The sequence below is a fragment of the Panulirus ornatus genome, chromosome 38 (assembly GCF_036320965.1).
Source record: "Panulirus ornatus isolate Po-2019 chromosome 38, ASM3632096v1, whole genome shotgun sequence".
In the NCBI taxonomy this organism is placed as follows: domain Eukaryota; kingdom Metazoa; phylum Arthropoda; class Malacostraca; order Decapoda; family Palinuridae; genus Panulirus; species Panulirus ornatus.
The window spans coordinates 682,574-698,385 of record NC_092261.1 but is presented as its reverse complement, the minus strand read 5'-3'; the positions used below and the strand labels follow the sequence as shown (position 1 = coordinate 698,385).

Sequence of the window (15,812 nt, the reverse complement as noted above, 5' to 3'; positions counted from 1 at the left end):
AGAGCGTTATTGGATTATGTGTGAATTGATAGGCGCGTGAAAGAGACTTTTGGGTGTTAATGTGCTGAGAGGTGCAACTCGAGGGATGTTTGATCATTATCTTGTGGAGGCGAAGGTGAAGATTTGTAGAGGTTTTCAGAAAAGAAGAGAGAATGTTGGGGTGAAGAGAGTTGTGAGAATAAGTGAGCTTGGGAAGGAGACTTGTGTGAGGAAGTACCAGGAGAGACTGAGTGCAGAATGGAAAAAGGTAAGAGAAAAGGACGTAAGTTGAGTCGGGGAGGAATGGGGTGTATTAAGGGAAGCAGTGATGGCTTGCGCAAAAGATGCTTTTGACATGAGAAGCGTGGGAGGTGGGCAGATTAAAAAGGGTAGTGAGTGGTGGGATGAAGAGGTAAGATTATTAGTGAAAGAGAAAAGAGAGGAATTTGGATGGGTTTTGCAGGGAAATAGTGCAAATGACTGGGAGATGTATAAATGAAGAGGTAGGAGGTCAAAAGAAAGGTGCAAGAGGTGAAAAGGAAGGCAAATGAGAGAATAAAAAGATGTTTTGGAAGGAGGTAAATAAAGTGCGTAAGACAAGAGAACAAATGGGAACATCGGTGAAGGGGGCTAATGGGGAGATGATAACTAATAGTTGTGGTGTGAAGACATGGAGTGAGTATTTTGAAGGTTTCTTGGAATGTGTTAGATGATAGAGTGGCAGGTATAGGATGTTTTGGTCGAGGTGGTGTGCGAAGTGAGAGGGTTAGGAAGAATGATTTGGTAAACAGAAAAGAGGTAGTAAAAGCTTTGCGGAAGATGAAAGCTGGCAAGGCAGCGGGTTTGGATGGTATTGCTGTGGAATTTATTAAAAAAAGGGGGTGACCGTGTTGTTGACTGGTTCTTAAGGATATTTAATGTATGTATGACTCATGTTGAGGTGCCTAAGGATTGGCGGAATGCATGCATAGTGCCATTGTACAAAGGCAAAGGGGATAAAGATGAGTGCTCAAATTTCAGAGGTATAAGTTTGTTGAGTACTCTTGGGAAATTATATGGGAGGGTATTGATTGAGAGAGTGAAGGCATGCGCAGAGTATCAGATTGGGTAAGAGCAGTGTGGTTTCAGAAGTGGTAAAGGATGTGTAGATCAGGTGTTTGCTTTGAAGAATGTATGTGAGAAATACTTAGAAAAGCAAGTGGATTTGTATGTAGCATTTATGGATCTGGAGAAGGCATAGATAGAATTGATAGAGATGCTCTGTGGAAGGTATTAAGAATATATGGTGTGGGAGGCAAGTTGTTAGAAGCAGTGAAAAGTTTTTTATCGAGGATATAAGGCAGGTGTACGAGTAGGAAGAGAGGAAAGTGATTGGTTCTCAGTGAACGTCGGTTTAAGGAGGGATGCGTGATGTCTCCATGGTTGTTTGATTTGTTTATGGATGGGGTTGTTAGGGAGGTGAATGCAAGAGTTTTGGAAAGAGGGACAAGTATGCAGTCTGTTGTGGTTGAGAGAGCTTGGGAAGTGAGTCAGTTGTTGTTCGCTGATGATACAGCGCTGGTGACTGATTCGGGTAAGGAACTGCAGAAGCTGGTGACTGAGTTTGGTAAAGTGTGTGAAAGAAGAAAGCTGAGAGTAAATGTGAATAAGAGCAAGGTTATTTGGTACAGTATGGTTGAGGGAGAAGTCAGTTGGGAGGTAAGTTTGAATGGAGAAAAACTGGAGGAAGTGAAGCGTTTTTGATATCTGGGAGTGGATTTGGCAGCGGATGGAACCATGAAAGCGGAAGTGAGTCACAGGGTGGGGGAGGGGGCGAAAGTTCTGGGAGCGTTGAAAAATGTGTGGAAGGCGAGAACATTATCTCGGAAAGCAAAACTGGGTATGTTTGAAGGAATAGTGGTTCCAACAGTGTTATATGGTTGCGATGCGTGGGCTATAGCTAGGGTTGTGCGGAGGAGGGTGGATGTGTTGGAAATGAGACGTTTGAGAACAATATGTGGTGTGAGGTGGTTTGATCGAGTAAGTAATGAAAAGGTTAGAGAGATGTGTGGTTATAAAAAGAGTGTGGTTGAGAGAGCAGAAGAGGGTGTTTTGAAATGGTTTGGTCGCATGGAGAGAATGAGTGAGGAGAGATTGACCAAGAGGATATATGAGTCAGAGGTGGAGGGAACGAGAAGAAGTGGCCGAACAAAGTGGAGGTGGAAAGATGAAGTGAAAAAAAATAGAGTGAATTGGAACGATGTGGTATGCCGGGGTCGACGTGCTGTCAATGGATTGAACCAGGGCATGTGAAACGTCTGGGGTAAACCATGGAAAGTTTTTTGGGGCCTGGATGTGGAAAGGGAGCTGTGGTTTCGGTGCATTATACATGACAGCTAGAGACTGAGTGTGAATGAATGTGGCCTTTGTTGTCTTTTCCTAGCGCTACCTCGCGCACATGCAGGGGAGGGGGTTGTCATTTCATGTGAGGCGGGATGGCGACGGGAATGAATAATGGCAGCAAGTATGAATTATGTACAAGTGTATATATATATATATGTCTATGATTGTGTATGCATATATATGTATATGTTGAAATGTATAGGTATGTATATGTGCGTGTGTGGACGTGTATGTATTTACATGTATATATGAACAGCTGGGTTGGCTGTGGACCGACCGCTGTTCGACCCTGGGCGGCCCGGGAATGTGTCCAGGTCAGAAACGCGAATTGCTGTGCCACGCAAATCCATTTTGCCTGGGGTCTGCCCATTACGATAAGTCTGCCTTTTGTTAGGAATCTGCCCTTTGCTAGAAGTCTGCCTTACCACAGACATAAGACATGACACTGTCTTGCCGGGAACTTGCTTTACCGTAGACGTAAATAAGTCATGACTTTGTTTTACGTTGACATAGATTTACTACCATGAGGAAGCCATCGGCATGAGCGTGGACGTCAACAACAACTCTAACAAGCAAGTGAAACGAGTAAAGGTTTGCGTGATGCAGGTGTGCCACTTCTCCTTGGGATCCAGCGGCCACATCAGGAACACCATTACAAGCCTCGAGTCACAGTAAGTCACTCCTCCTTACAGTCCAATAGAGTCACTTACGTCATCTACTTCGTCATCCATTTTCTTAGCTTGTAAATTTAGTAGCCATTAACCTTCCGTTGGAATGAAAACTAGAATATGACTTATTGTTATGAAGGAAGCTAATCTGATTTCTTTAGTTTTCCAGAAAGAACATTTCATTCATTTAGATGTTTTCTGTAAGTAATCTATAAAACCTGTGATAAATTTCTCCACCTCTCTCTCTCTCTCTCTCTCTCTCTCTCTCTCTCTCTCTCTCTCTCTCTCTCTCTCTCTCTCTCTCTCTCTCTCTCTCTCTCTCTCTCTCTCTCTCTCTCTCTAATTGGGTTGCCTGAATGCGTGTGGATGTAACCAAGAAAGGAGATATAGGTAGTATGTTTGAGGAAAGAAACCTGGATGTTCTGGTTCTGAGTATAACGAAGCTCAAGGTTAAAGAAGAAGAATGGTTTGGAAAAGTCTTGGGAGTAAAGTCAGGGATTGGTGAGAGGACAAGAGCTAAGGAATGAGTATCGCTATTTCTGAAGCAGTAGTTGTGGGAGTGTGTGACTGTAAGAAAGTAGATTCTAGATTGACGTGGGCAAAACTGAAAATGGATGGAGAGAGATAGGTGATTATTAGTGCTTATGCACCTGGTCATGAGAAGAAAGATCATGAGAGGCAAGTGTTTTGGGAGCAGCTGAGTGAGTACGTCAGCAGCTTCGATGCCTGAGAACGGGTATTAGTGATGGGTGATTTAAATGAGAAGGTGAGTAATGTGGCAGTTGAGGCTATAATTGGTGTACATGGGATATTCAGTGTTGTGAATGGAAATGAAGAGCTTATGTATTTGTGTGCTGAAAAAAGACTGGTGATTGAGAATATATGGTTCACGAAAAGATATATACATAAGTATACGTATGTAAGTAGGAGGGATGGGCAAATGACATTATTAGATTACTTGTTATTTGATAGGCGTGTAAAAGAGAGACTTTTGGGTGTTATTGTGCTGAGAGGGACAGCTAGTGGGATGTCTGATCACTGTCTTGTGGAGGCGAAGATGAAGGTTTGTAGAAGTTTTCAAAAAAGAAGAGAAAATGTTGTGTAGAAGAGAGTGGCGAGAGTAAGTGAGCTTGGAAAGTGGACTTGTGTGAGGAAGTACCAGAAGAGATTGAGTGTAGAATGGCAAGAGGTGAGAGCAAATATCGTGGAGGGAGTGTGTGAGGAATGGAATGTATTTAGGGAAGCAGTGATGGCATGTGCAAAAGATGCATGTGGCATGAGAAAGGTGGGAGGTGGGTAGATTAGAAAGGGTAGTGAGTGGTAGAATGAAGAAGTAAAGTTGTTAATGAAAGAAGAAAGAGAGGCGTTTGGACGATGCTTACAAGGAAGGAGCGCAAATGACTGGGAAATGTATGTAAGAAAGCGGCAGGTGGTTAAGAGGAAGGTGCAAGAGTTGAAAAAGAGGGCAAATGAGAGGTGAGGTGAGAGAGTATCATTAAACTTTAGGGAGAATAGAAAGATGTTTTGGAAGAAGGTAGATAGTGTGCGTAAGACAAGAGAACAAATGGGAACATCGGTGAAGGGGGCAAACGGGTAGGTAATAACAATTAGTGATGAAGTGAAAAGGAGATGGAGTGAGTATTTTGAAAAGACTGAGTGTGAACGAATGTGGCCTTTTTTATGTTTTCCTGGCGCTACCTCCCTGAAGCAGGGGAAAGCGATGCTGTTTCCTGTGGGGTTGGATGGCGCCAGAATGGATGAAGGCAAGCAAGTATGAATATGTACATGTGTATTTATGTGTATGTGTATATGTTGATATGTATGTGTATATATTCATGTATGGGAGCGTTGAAGAATGTGTAGAAGGCGAGAACGTTATCTCGGAAAGCAAAAATGGGTATATTTGAAGGAATAGTGGCTCCAACAATGTTGTATTTTTGCCAGGCGTGGGATATAGATAGGGTTGTGCGGAGGAGGGTGGATGTGGTGGAAATTAAATGTTTTAGGACAATATGTAGTGTGAGTTGGTTTGATCGAGTAAGTAATGAAAGGGTAAGAGAGATGCGTGGTGATAAAAAGAGTGTGGTTGAGAGAACAGAAGAGGGTGTATTGAAATGGTTTGGTCGCATGAGCGAGGAAAGATTGACAAAGAGGATATATGTGTTATAGGTGGAGGGAACGAGGAGAAGTGGGAGACCAAATTCGAGGTGTAAGGATGGAGTGAAAAAGATTTTGAGCGATCGGGGCCTGAACATACAGGAGGGTGAAAGGCGTGCAAGGAATAGAGTGAATTGGAACGATGTAGTATACCGGGGTCGACGTGTTGTCAATGGATTGAACCAGGGCATGTGAAGCGTCTGTGGTATATATATATATATATATATATATATATATATATATATATATATATATATATATATATATTTTTTTTTTTTTTTGCCGCTGTCTCCCGCGTTTGCGAGGTAGCGCAAGGAAACAGACGAAAGAAATGGCCCAACCCACCCCCATACACATGTATATACATACGTCCACACACGCAAATATACATACCTACACAGCTTTCCATGGTTTACCCCAGACGCTTCACATGCCCTGATTCAATCCACTGACAGCACGTCAACCCCGGTATACCACATCGATCCAATTCACTCTATTCCTTGCCCTCCTTTCACCCTCCTGCATGTTCAGGCCCCGATCACACAAAATCTTTTTCACTCCATCTTTCCACCTCCAATTTGGTCTCCCACTTCTCCTCGTTCCCTCCACCTCCGACACTTATATCCTCTTGGTCAATCTTTCCTCACTCATTCTCTCCATGTGCCCAAACCATTTCAAAACACCCTCTTCTGCTCTCTCAACCACGCTCTTTTTATTTCCACACATCTCTCTTACCCTTACGTTACTTACTCGATCAAACCACCTCACACCACACATTGTCCTCAAACATCTCATTTCCAGCACATCCATCCTCCTGCGCACAACTCTATTCATAGCCCACGCCTCGCAACCATACAACATTGTTGGGACCACTATTTCTTCAAACATACCCATTTCTGCTTTCCGAGATAATGTTCTCGACTTCCACACATTCTTCAAGGCTCCCAGGATTTTCGCCCCCTCCCCCACCCTATGATCCACTTCCGCTTCCATGGTTCCATCCGCTGCCAGATCCACTCCCAGATATATATAAGGGCGCAAATGGGGAGGTGATAACAAGTAGTGGTGATGTGAGAAGGAGATGGAGTGAGTATTTTGAAGGTTTGTTGAATGTGTTTGATGATAGAGTGGCAGATATAGGGTGTTTTGGTCGAGGTGGTGTGCAAAGTGAGAGGGTTAGGGAAAATGATTTGGTAAACAGAGAAGAGGTAGTAAAAGCTTTGCGGAAGATGAAAGCCGGCAAGGCAGCAGGTTTGGATGGTATTGCAGTGGAATTTATTAAAAAAGGGGGTGACTGTATTATTGACTGGTTGGTAAGGTTATTTAATGTACGTATGACTCATGGTGAGGTGCCTGAGGATTGGCGGAATGCGTGTATAGTGCCATTGTACAAAGGCAAAGGGGATAAGAGTGAGTGATCAAATTACAGAGGTATAAGTTTGTTGAGTATTCCTGGTAAATTATATGGGAGGGTATTGATTGAGAGGGTGAAGGCATGTACAGAGCATCAGATTGGGGAAGAGCAGTGTGGTTTCAGAAGTGGTAGAGGATGTGTGGATCAGGTGTTTGCTTTGAAGAATGTATGTGAGAAATACTTAGAAAAGCAAATGGATTTGTATGTAGCATTTATGGATCTGGAGAAGGCATATGATAGAGTTGATAGAGATGCTCTGTGGAAGGTATTAAGAATATATGGTGTGGGAGGCAAGTTGTTAGAAGCAGTGAAAAGTTTTTATCGAGGATGTAAGGCATGTGTACGTGTAGGAAGAGAGGAAAGTGATTGGTTCTCAGTGAATGTAGGTTTGCGGCAGGGGTGTGTGACGTCTCCATGGTTGTTTAATTTGTTTATGGATGGGGTTGTTAGGGAGGTGAATGCAAGAGTTTTGGAAAGAGGGGCAAGTATGAAGTCTATTGGGGATGAGAGAGCTTGGGAAGTGAGTCAGTTGTTCGCTGATGATACAGCGCTGGTGGCTGATTCATGTGAAAAACTGCAGAAGCTGGTGACTGAGTTTGGTAAAGTGTGTGAAAGAAGAAAGTTAAGAGTAAATGTGAATAAGAGCAAGGTAATTAGGTACAGTAGGGTTGAGGGTCAAGTTAATTGGGAGGTAAGTTTGAATGGAGAAAAACTGGAGGAAGTAAAGTGTTTGAGATATCTGGGAGTGGATCTGGCAGCGGATGGAACCATGGAAGCGGAAGTGGATCATAGGGTGGGGGAGGGGGCGAAAATCCTGGGAGCCTTGAAGAATGTGTGGAAGTCGAGAACATTATCTCGGAAAGCAAAAATGGGTATGTTTGAAGGAATAGTGGTTCCAACAATGTTGTATGGTTGCGAGGCGTGGACTGTGGATAGAGTTGTGCGCAGGAGGATGGATGTGCTGGAAATGAGGTGTTTGAGGACAATGTGTGGTGTGAGGTGGTTTGATCGAGTAAGTAACGTAAGGGTAAGAGAGATGTGTGGAAATAAAAAGAGCGTGGTTGAGAGAGCAGAAGAGGGTGTTTTGAAATGGTTTGGTCAAATGGAGAGAATGAGTGAGGAAAGATTGACCAAGAGGATATATGTGTCGGAGGTGGAGGGAACGAGGAGAAGAGGGAGACCAAATTGGAGGTGGAAAGATGGAGTGAAAAAGATTTTGTGTGATCGGGGCCTGAACATGCAGGAGGGTGAAAGGAGGGCAAGGAATAGAGTGAATTGGAACGATGTGGTATACCGGGGTTGACGTGCTGTCAGTGGATTGAATCAAGGCATGTGAAGCGTCTGGGGTAAACCATGGAAAGCTGTGTAGGTATGTATATTTGCGTGTGTGGACGTATGTATATACATGTGTATGGGGATGGGTTGGGCCATTTCTTTCGTCTGTTTCCTTGCGCTACCTCGCAAACGCGGGAGACAGCGGCAAAAAATATATATATATATATATATATATATATATATATATATATATATATATATATATATATATATATACGAACAAAGTGCATAGGAACGCGCACCCTCATAGAACATACAGACCTCCAATAGCCAGGATAGAATCCGGAACCCCTGTGGAGGTATTTAGGGAAGCAGTGTGCGGGCATGTGCAAGAGATCCATGTGGCATACGAACGGTGGTAGGTGTGCAGATAGAAAGGGTAGTGAGTGGTGGGATGAAGAAGTAAAGTTTTTAGTGAAGGAAAAACAAAGGCATTTTGACGGTACTAACAGGAAACGAGTTCAAATGATTGAGAGATGTATGAAATAATGTGGCAGGAGGTCAAGAGGAAGGTGCGAGGGTTGAGAAAAAGGGCAAATGAGAGTTGGGATGTGCGAATACCTGCAAACTTTAGGGAGAATACAATGTTTTGAAAGAGGTAAACAAATGGGAACAGCTTGTGATGGAGTCAGGAGGAGATGGAGTGCGTGTTTTAAAGGATTGTCGAATATGTGTTGCATGATAGCGTGGCAGATGTAAGGTGTTTAGGTCGGGGTTTCCAAAAGAAGGAACAGAGAAGGGGGCCAGGTGAGGATATTCCTTCAAAGGCCCAGTCCTCTGTTCTTAACGCTACCTCGCTAACGCGGGAGGTACCTCGTGGTGTCTCCCCGAGGAACAGATGTCACCGTGGTGCATTACTCAACTAACACTGTGATGTCTTCCCCAGGGGTGGATGCCTCCATGATGCCCTCTTAACTAATCCTATGGTGTCTTCTCCAGGGATGGGTGCCCCGTGGTGCCAGGGGCCTCCCTGAGCAGAACCTTCTACCTGAAGCCTAGCCTGAGGGATGCTCATGGTCAGGGCATTGCTATGGACGGACGGCTCAAGGTTGAAGACACCAGCCTGGCTTCCACTACCTTGTGAGTGTGGCCACACACGCTCTTATCTTCTCCAAGTCACTACATGATCCTCTAACTTACTTATATATCGTCCATGTCACTAGCTGATCCTCTACGCTGCTAAGGTTTTCTCTGATTCATTTTAGTTTTCTCTAAGACACTTTCTTGAGTGAATTCAGTCTTCTCTGAAATACTGGGATCATCCCCGGGACACTGAGCATGTCTGAGTCATCTTAGTCATCCCCGGGACACTGGGCATGTCTGAGTCATCTAAATCATCCCCGGGACACTGGGCATGTCTGAGTCATCTTAGTCATCCCCGGGACACTGGGCATGTCTGAGTCATCTTAGTCATCCCCGGGACACTGGGCATGTCTGAGTCATCTTAGTCATCCCCAGGACACTGGGCATGTCTGAGTCATCTTAGTCATCCCCGGGACACTGGGCATGTCTGAGTCATCTTAGTCATCCCCGGGACACTGGGCATGTCTGAGTCATCTTAGTCATCCCCGGGACACTGAGCATGTCTGAGTCATCTTAGTCATCCCCGGGACACTCGTCATGTCTGAGTCATCTTAGTCATCCCCGGGACACTGGGCATGTCTGAGTCATCTTAGTCATCCCCGGGACACTGAGCATGTCTGAGTCATCTTAGTCATCCCCGGGACACTCGTCATGTCTGAGTCATCTTAGTCATCCCCGGGACACTGAGCATGTCTGAGTCATCTTAGTCATCCCCGGGACACTCGTCATGTCTGAGTCATCTTAGTCATCCCCGGGACACTGAGCATGTCTGAGTCATCTTAGTCATCCCCGGGACACTCGTCATGTCTGAGTCATCTTAGTCATCCCCGGGACACTGGGCATGTCTGAGTCATCTTGATCATGAGTGTCACAAATATTTTTTCTCTAGATGACATTGATTTTATGTAACTTGTCTTATTTAGTATTTTTCTTTTTAACACACTTCTGAATTGACTTATTGGGATCTTAAGACACTGGCACTTTCTTAACATGATCCAAATTGTACATTAGTGACTGGAGTCTTCTGTGAGCCATTCAAGTAATCTCTGAGTAATTGGGTTGCCACCCAGACGATGATATCATTTCTGAGTTAATAGGATCTTTCGTGTGGGACACTGGGGTCTTTATTGTGTAGGATGATCGGTTCTTTATTATGTAGGACACTCGGGTCTTTATTGTGTAGAACACTCGGATCTTTATTGTGTAGGGCACTCGGGTCTTTATTGTGTAGAACACTCGGATCTTTATTGTGTAGGACACTGGGGTCTTTATTGTGTAGGCCACCGTGATCTTTATTGTGTAGGACACCGGGGTCTTTATTGTGTAGAACACTCGGGTCTTTATTGTGTAGGATGATGGGTTCTTTATTGTGTAGGACACTCGGGTCTTTGTTGTGTCGGTTGATGGGTTCTTTATTGTGTAGGGCACTCGGGTCTTTATTGTGTAGGATGATGGGTTCCTTATTGTGTAGTATGATGGGGTCTTTATTGTGTAGGATGATGGGTTCCTTATTGTGTAGGATGATGGGTTCTTTATTGTGTAGGATGATGGGGTCTTTATTGTGTAGGACACTGGGGTCTTTATTGTGGAGGATGATGGGTTCTTCATTGTGTAGGACACTCGGGTCTTTATTGTGTAAGATGATGGGTTCTTATTGTGTAGGACACTCGGGTCTTCATTGTGTAGGATGATGGGTTCTTTATTGTGTAGGTTGATGGGTTTTTTATTGTGTAGGACACTCGGGTCTTTATTGTGTAGGATGATGGGGTCTTTATTGTGTAGGATGATGGGTTCCTTATTGTGTAGGATGATGGGTTCTTATTGTGTAGGACACTGGGGTCTTTATTGTGTAGGATGATGGGTTCCTTATTGTGTAGGATGATGGGTTCTTTATTGTGTAGGATGATGGGGTCTTTATTGTGTAGGAAACTGGGGGTCTTTATTGTGTAGGATGATGGGTTCTTTATTGTGTAGGACACTCGGGTCTTTATTGTGTAGGATGATGGGTTCTTTATTGTGTAGGACACTGGGGTCTTTATTGTGGAGGATGATAGGTTCTTCATTGTGTAGGACACTGGGGTCTTTATTGTGTAGGGCACTCGGGTCTTAATTGTGTAGGACACTCTGGTCTTTATTGTGTAGGATGATGGGTTCTTTATTGTGTCGGTTGATGGGTTCTTTATTGTGTAGGACACTCGGGTCTTTATTTTGTAGGATGATGGGTTCTTTATTGTGTAGGACATTCAGGTCTTTATTGTGTAGGATGATGGGTTCTTTATTGTGTAGGATGATGAGTTCTTCATTGTGTAGGACACTCGGGTCTTTATTGTGTAGGACACTGGGGTCTTTATTGTGTAGGATGATGGGTTCTTCATTGTGTAGGACACTCGGGTCTTTATTGTGTAGGATGATGGGTTCTTTATTGTGTAGGATGATGGGTTCCTTATCGTGTAGGATGATCGGTTCTTTATTATGTAGGACACTGGGGTCTTTATTGTGTAGGATGATGGGTTCTTCATTGTGTAGGACACTTGGGTCTTTATTGTGTAGGATGATGGGTTCTTCATTGTGTAGGAAGCTGGGATCTTGATTGTGTGGAAAGACATATCCTAGATGGCTACAATCAGCTACATGGGAATTCCTTCCCGCACAAAACTAGTGGCAGTTGACATTAGCAAACCAATGGACACAACGTTATACGCAAGACACAACCTTCCACAATAATGGCCAAAATTGTTTGACCAGTTTCACCTTGGCAGTTACTCACAGTGGCTTCACCTCTAAACATTAAAACGCTCTGTAACGGAGTTCCTTAACGTGCAGTTCTTTTTCCAGTCCTCTTCAGTCTCTTCCCACAAGGCTTCCTATTTTTTTCTAGCAAACCATAAGAAGGTCCTTTCATATGTAGACGACCATACAGTTACATCTCAGCACCGTGACACCGCATCAGCGGCAACAAAAATGCTGTTCTGCATTGCACAGTTGTAATGATGGCTCACCAAGTGGAGAATGTCTGTATTCCCACTGAAGTCTTCATTTACTGTTTCAAAACCAGACGTGCACGAATCCAGCTCACACCCATCAGTCACTTTGAATGGATTGTAATTAGTGAACAAATCACCGACCATTCTAGGCATGACACATGACATTCAGTCTGCACACCAATTATATCAGCTCAGAAGCAACAAATAAACAAAACCCTCAGAACATTGATGGACACCAGATTGGGACAAAAAAAAAAAAAAAAGAGAATTCCTCAACATGCTCTGTAAGTTCTCCCGCTCCACTCAGAACTACGCTAGAGCTGCTTGGTCTTGCGCTCTCAAAATCAAATATAACAAAACTGCTGACCACAAATAAAAGTGCACTTAGAGCAATTGATGGCTGCCTAGCACCATTATCTCTGAAGTACTTACATAATGAAACAAAAATCCTCCCAATACAATTTAGCCTCAACATACTCGGCACTCAATTCTGTGCAACAGCATTAGACCCCTCCCGCCTAAACTACTCAATAACTATTCACCAACACTCAAGTAGAAATAAAAAACTTACCCCAGCCTCACAGCTTTACTTACAGACCCCCCCCTGCCCCCACCCCACCCACTGGCAAAACACATGCATAATGAAATAACCCAGCAAGCACTAAACAACCCACGACCACCACCCAAAAACTCCAAGCCACAAGGCATACATACATACATGCATCTAAGGCAAAACTCCCCAGACAAATACGGATCATTTTCGTCTACGCTCTGAGTATAACCAATCCCAACAACTCTACAAACACTGTTTCATTATATCCCAAGACCCTTCATGCATGCGCATGATGCAACTACCACAATGAAGACACAGCACTTACTACTAAAGTTGTCCAGCCACTACACAAAGGAAGCCCGTCAGGTGGGATCACCGTGGATAGTAGATGGTGTGTTGTGGCTTGGTGGGGAGAAAGATAGACGGAGAGGTCAAGAATATATGAATAAATAGAAAGTATTTTGTGTTGTGTTGAGGGAGAGGCTGTTAATATGATGTTATGTGTGTCAGGTTCACAAGGCCAGATCAGCGGAAGTACTTGGGTGTTGTTGTGTCATACGTGGTACGAGTCAAGTTAAGCTTGGGCACTCTGGCTGGAGATCTGGTGGCTGAGGTACCCTTCACTCTCATGAACCCACCACCCGAATCCTATATGGTAAGTGGCCAACCTACCCAATAAACCCATCGCCGAAATCCTATGTGGTAAGTGCCCTGCCCACCCCTTCATCCCATCACCCGAGTTCTGTATTATAATTGCCCTCCTCCCCCTCCTTCAACCCACCGCCAGAGGCCTGTGGAGAAAGTGGCCAACTCAATCACCCGAACCCATCACCTGAATCCTACGCTGTAAGTAGCAGGTCCACCCCATGCACCAACCACTTGAGTCGTGTATAGTAATAAGATAGCCCACCCCAAAGAACCTACCATCTGAGAGGTTAGCAAAGTTTGATTAAGAGGGCCTACCCTTCCCCTTCTTTGTCTTCTCTTTCCCACGTTACGTAATATCATGTACCCCTCTACATAGAACAAGTGAAATCTCATCTCTTTATTAAGCTCTATATTTTCAAAATTCCAACAACAGCAGGTTCACTTACCCTCTTGTTATCCTTGAACTTCCCATTATCGACTAATCCGTGGACATTTATTTACATTACTTTCATTGTGACATTACCGTCTCGTCACTTCTACCCTCTCTGCCCTAATGTTGGCTTCCATCTCCTTGCCTCGCTTGGAGTCTCCAGTTTTCTGCCTTCTTGACTGTATTCTTTGCTTTTACACCCTCTCTTCCTTTGGTTTCTCACATTTGATGAATACCCTACTGAACCCCACCTTCGTTTTTAATATTCTTTGATTGTCTGAGCGCCTCTATTCTGGCTTGATTAAGTCAAGCTTGATGCATCACTGACTGCTCTGTACGTGACTGTTGATACATCATAGACTGCTCTGTACGTGACTGTGTATGCATCACTAATTGCCATGTACATGACTGTTCATGCATCATTGACTCCTGTGTACGTAACTGTTCATGCATTACTGATGCTTTGTACGTGACTGTTGATGCGTCACTGACTGCTGTGTACATGACTGTTGATGCATCACTGACTACTCTGTACGTTACTGTTGATGCATCACTAACTGCTGTGTGCATGACTGTTGATGCATCACTGACTGTTCTGTACGTGAATGTTTATGTATATCTGACTGTTGTGTACGTGACTGTTGATGCATCACTGACTGCTGTGTACATGAATGTGTATGCATCGACTGCTCCGTACGTGACTGTTGATGCATCACTGACTACTCTGTACGTTATTGTTGATGCATCACTAACTGCTGTGTGCATGACTGTTGATGCATCACTGAATGTTCTGTACGTGAATGTTTATGTATATCTGACTGTTGTGTACGTGACCGTTGATGCATCACTGACTGCTGTGTACATGACTGTGTATGCATCGACTGCTCCGTACGTGACTGTTGATGCATCACTGACTGCTGTGTACGTGACTGTTGAAGCATCACTGACTGCTGTGTTCATGACTGTGTATGCATCACTGACTGCTGTGTACGTGACTGTTGATGCATCACTGACTGCTGTGTTCATGACTGTGTATGTATCACTGACTGTTGAGTACGTGACTGTTGATGCATCACTGACTGCTCTGTAAGTGACTGTGTATGCATCACTGACTGCTCTGTACGTGACTGTGTATGCATCACTGACTGTTTTGTACTTGACTATGTATACATCGCTGACTGCTGTGTACGTGACTGTTGATGCATCACTGACTGTTGTGTACGTGACTGTTGATGCACCACTGACTGCTCTGTACGTGACTGTCGATGCATCACTGACTGCTCTGTACGTGACTATTGATGCATTACTGACTGCTGCGTACGTGACTGTTGATGCATCACTGACTGCTCTGTACGTGACTGTTGATGCATCACTGACTGCTGTGTATGTGACTGTTTGTGCATCACTGACTGCCGCGTACGTGACTGTTGATGCATCACTGATTGCTGCGTACGTGACGTGATGCACTGCTGATTGCTGCGTACGTGACTTGATGCACTACTGACTGCTCTGTACGTGACTGTTGATGCATCTCTGACTGCTCTGTACGTGACTGTTGATGCATCACTGACTGCTGTGTACGTGACTGTTGATGCATCACTGACTGCTGTGTACGTGACTGTTGATGCATCTCTGACTGCTGTGTACATGACTGTTGATGCATCACTGACTGCTGTGTACATGACTGTTGATGCATCACTGACTGCTGTGTACGTGACTGTTGATGCATCACTGACTGCTCTGTACGTGACTGTTGATGCATCTCTGACTGCTGTGTACATGACAGTTGATGCATCTCTGACTGCTGTGTACATGACTGTTGATGCATTACTGACTAGTGTTACATAACTGTTGATGCATTATTGACTATTGTCAGTACATGACTGTGGATGCATTACTGATTGGTGTTTTCGTGACTTGATGAATTATATAGTGTTGTATGTGTGACTGTTGTTGCATTACTGTGCTGTTTACGTGACTAGTGATGCATGACAGTGTTATAGACGTGACTGTTTATGCATTACTGTCTTGTATACATGACTGTTGATGCATTAATGTTATAAATGTGACTGTTGATGCATTATTCAGTGTTGTGTACGTGAATGTCGATGCATCACTGAGTGTCGTGTATATGATTGTTGGTGCCTTAATCTCTTGTTTATGTGATTGTTGGTTTTAT

At 44.0% G+C, this 15,812-nt stretch overlaps 1 protein-coding gene across 1 annotated transcript in view; it reads left to right on the top strand.

The window, feature by feature from the left end:
- Positions 1 to 15,812, top strand: part of LOC139760757 (phosrestin-2-like) — a 46,247-nt gene that overhangs the window by 25,655 nt on the left and 4,780 nt on the right. Inside the window, exons 7-9 of the mRNA XM_071684303.1 lie at positions 2,875 to 3,032; positions 8,875 to 9,015; positions 13,066 to 13,210. Of these exons, the coding sequence (XP_071540404.1) occupies positions 2,875 to 3,032; positions 8,875 to 9,015; positions 13,066 to 13,210 (444 nt within the window). The remainder of the gene's footprint in view (positions 1 to 2,874; positions 3,033 to 8,874; positions 9,016 to 13,065; positions 13,211 to 15,812) is intronic.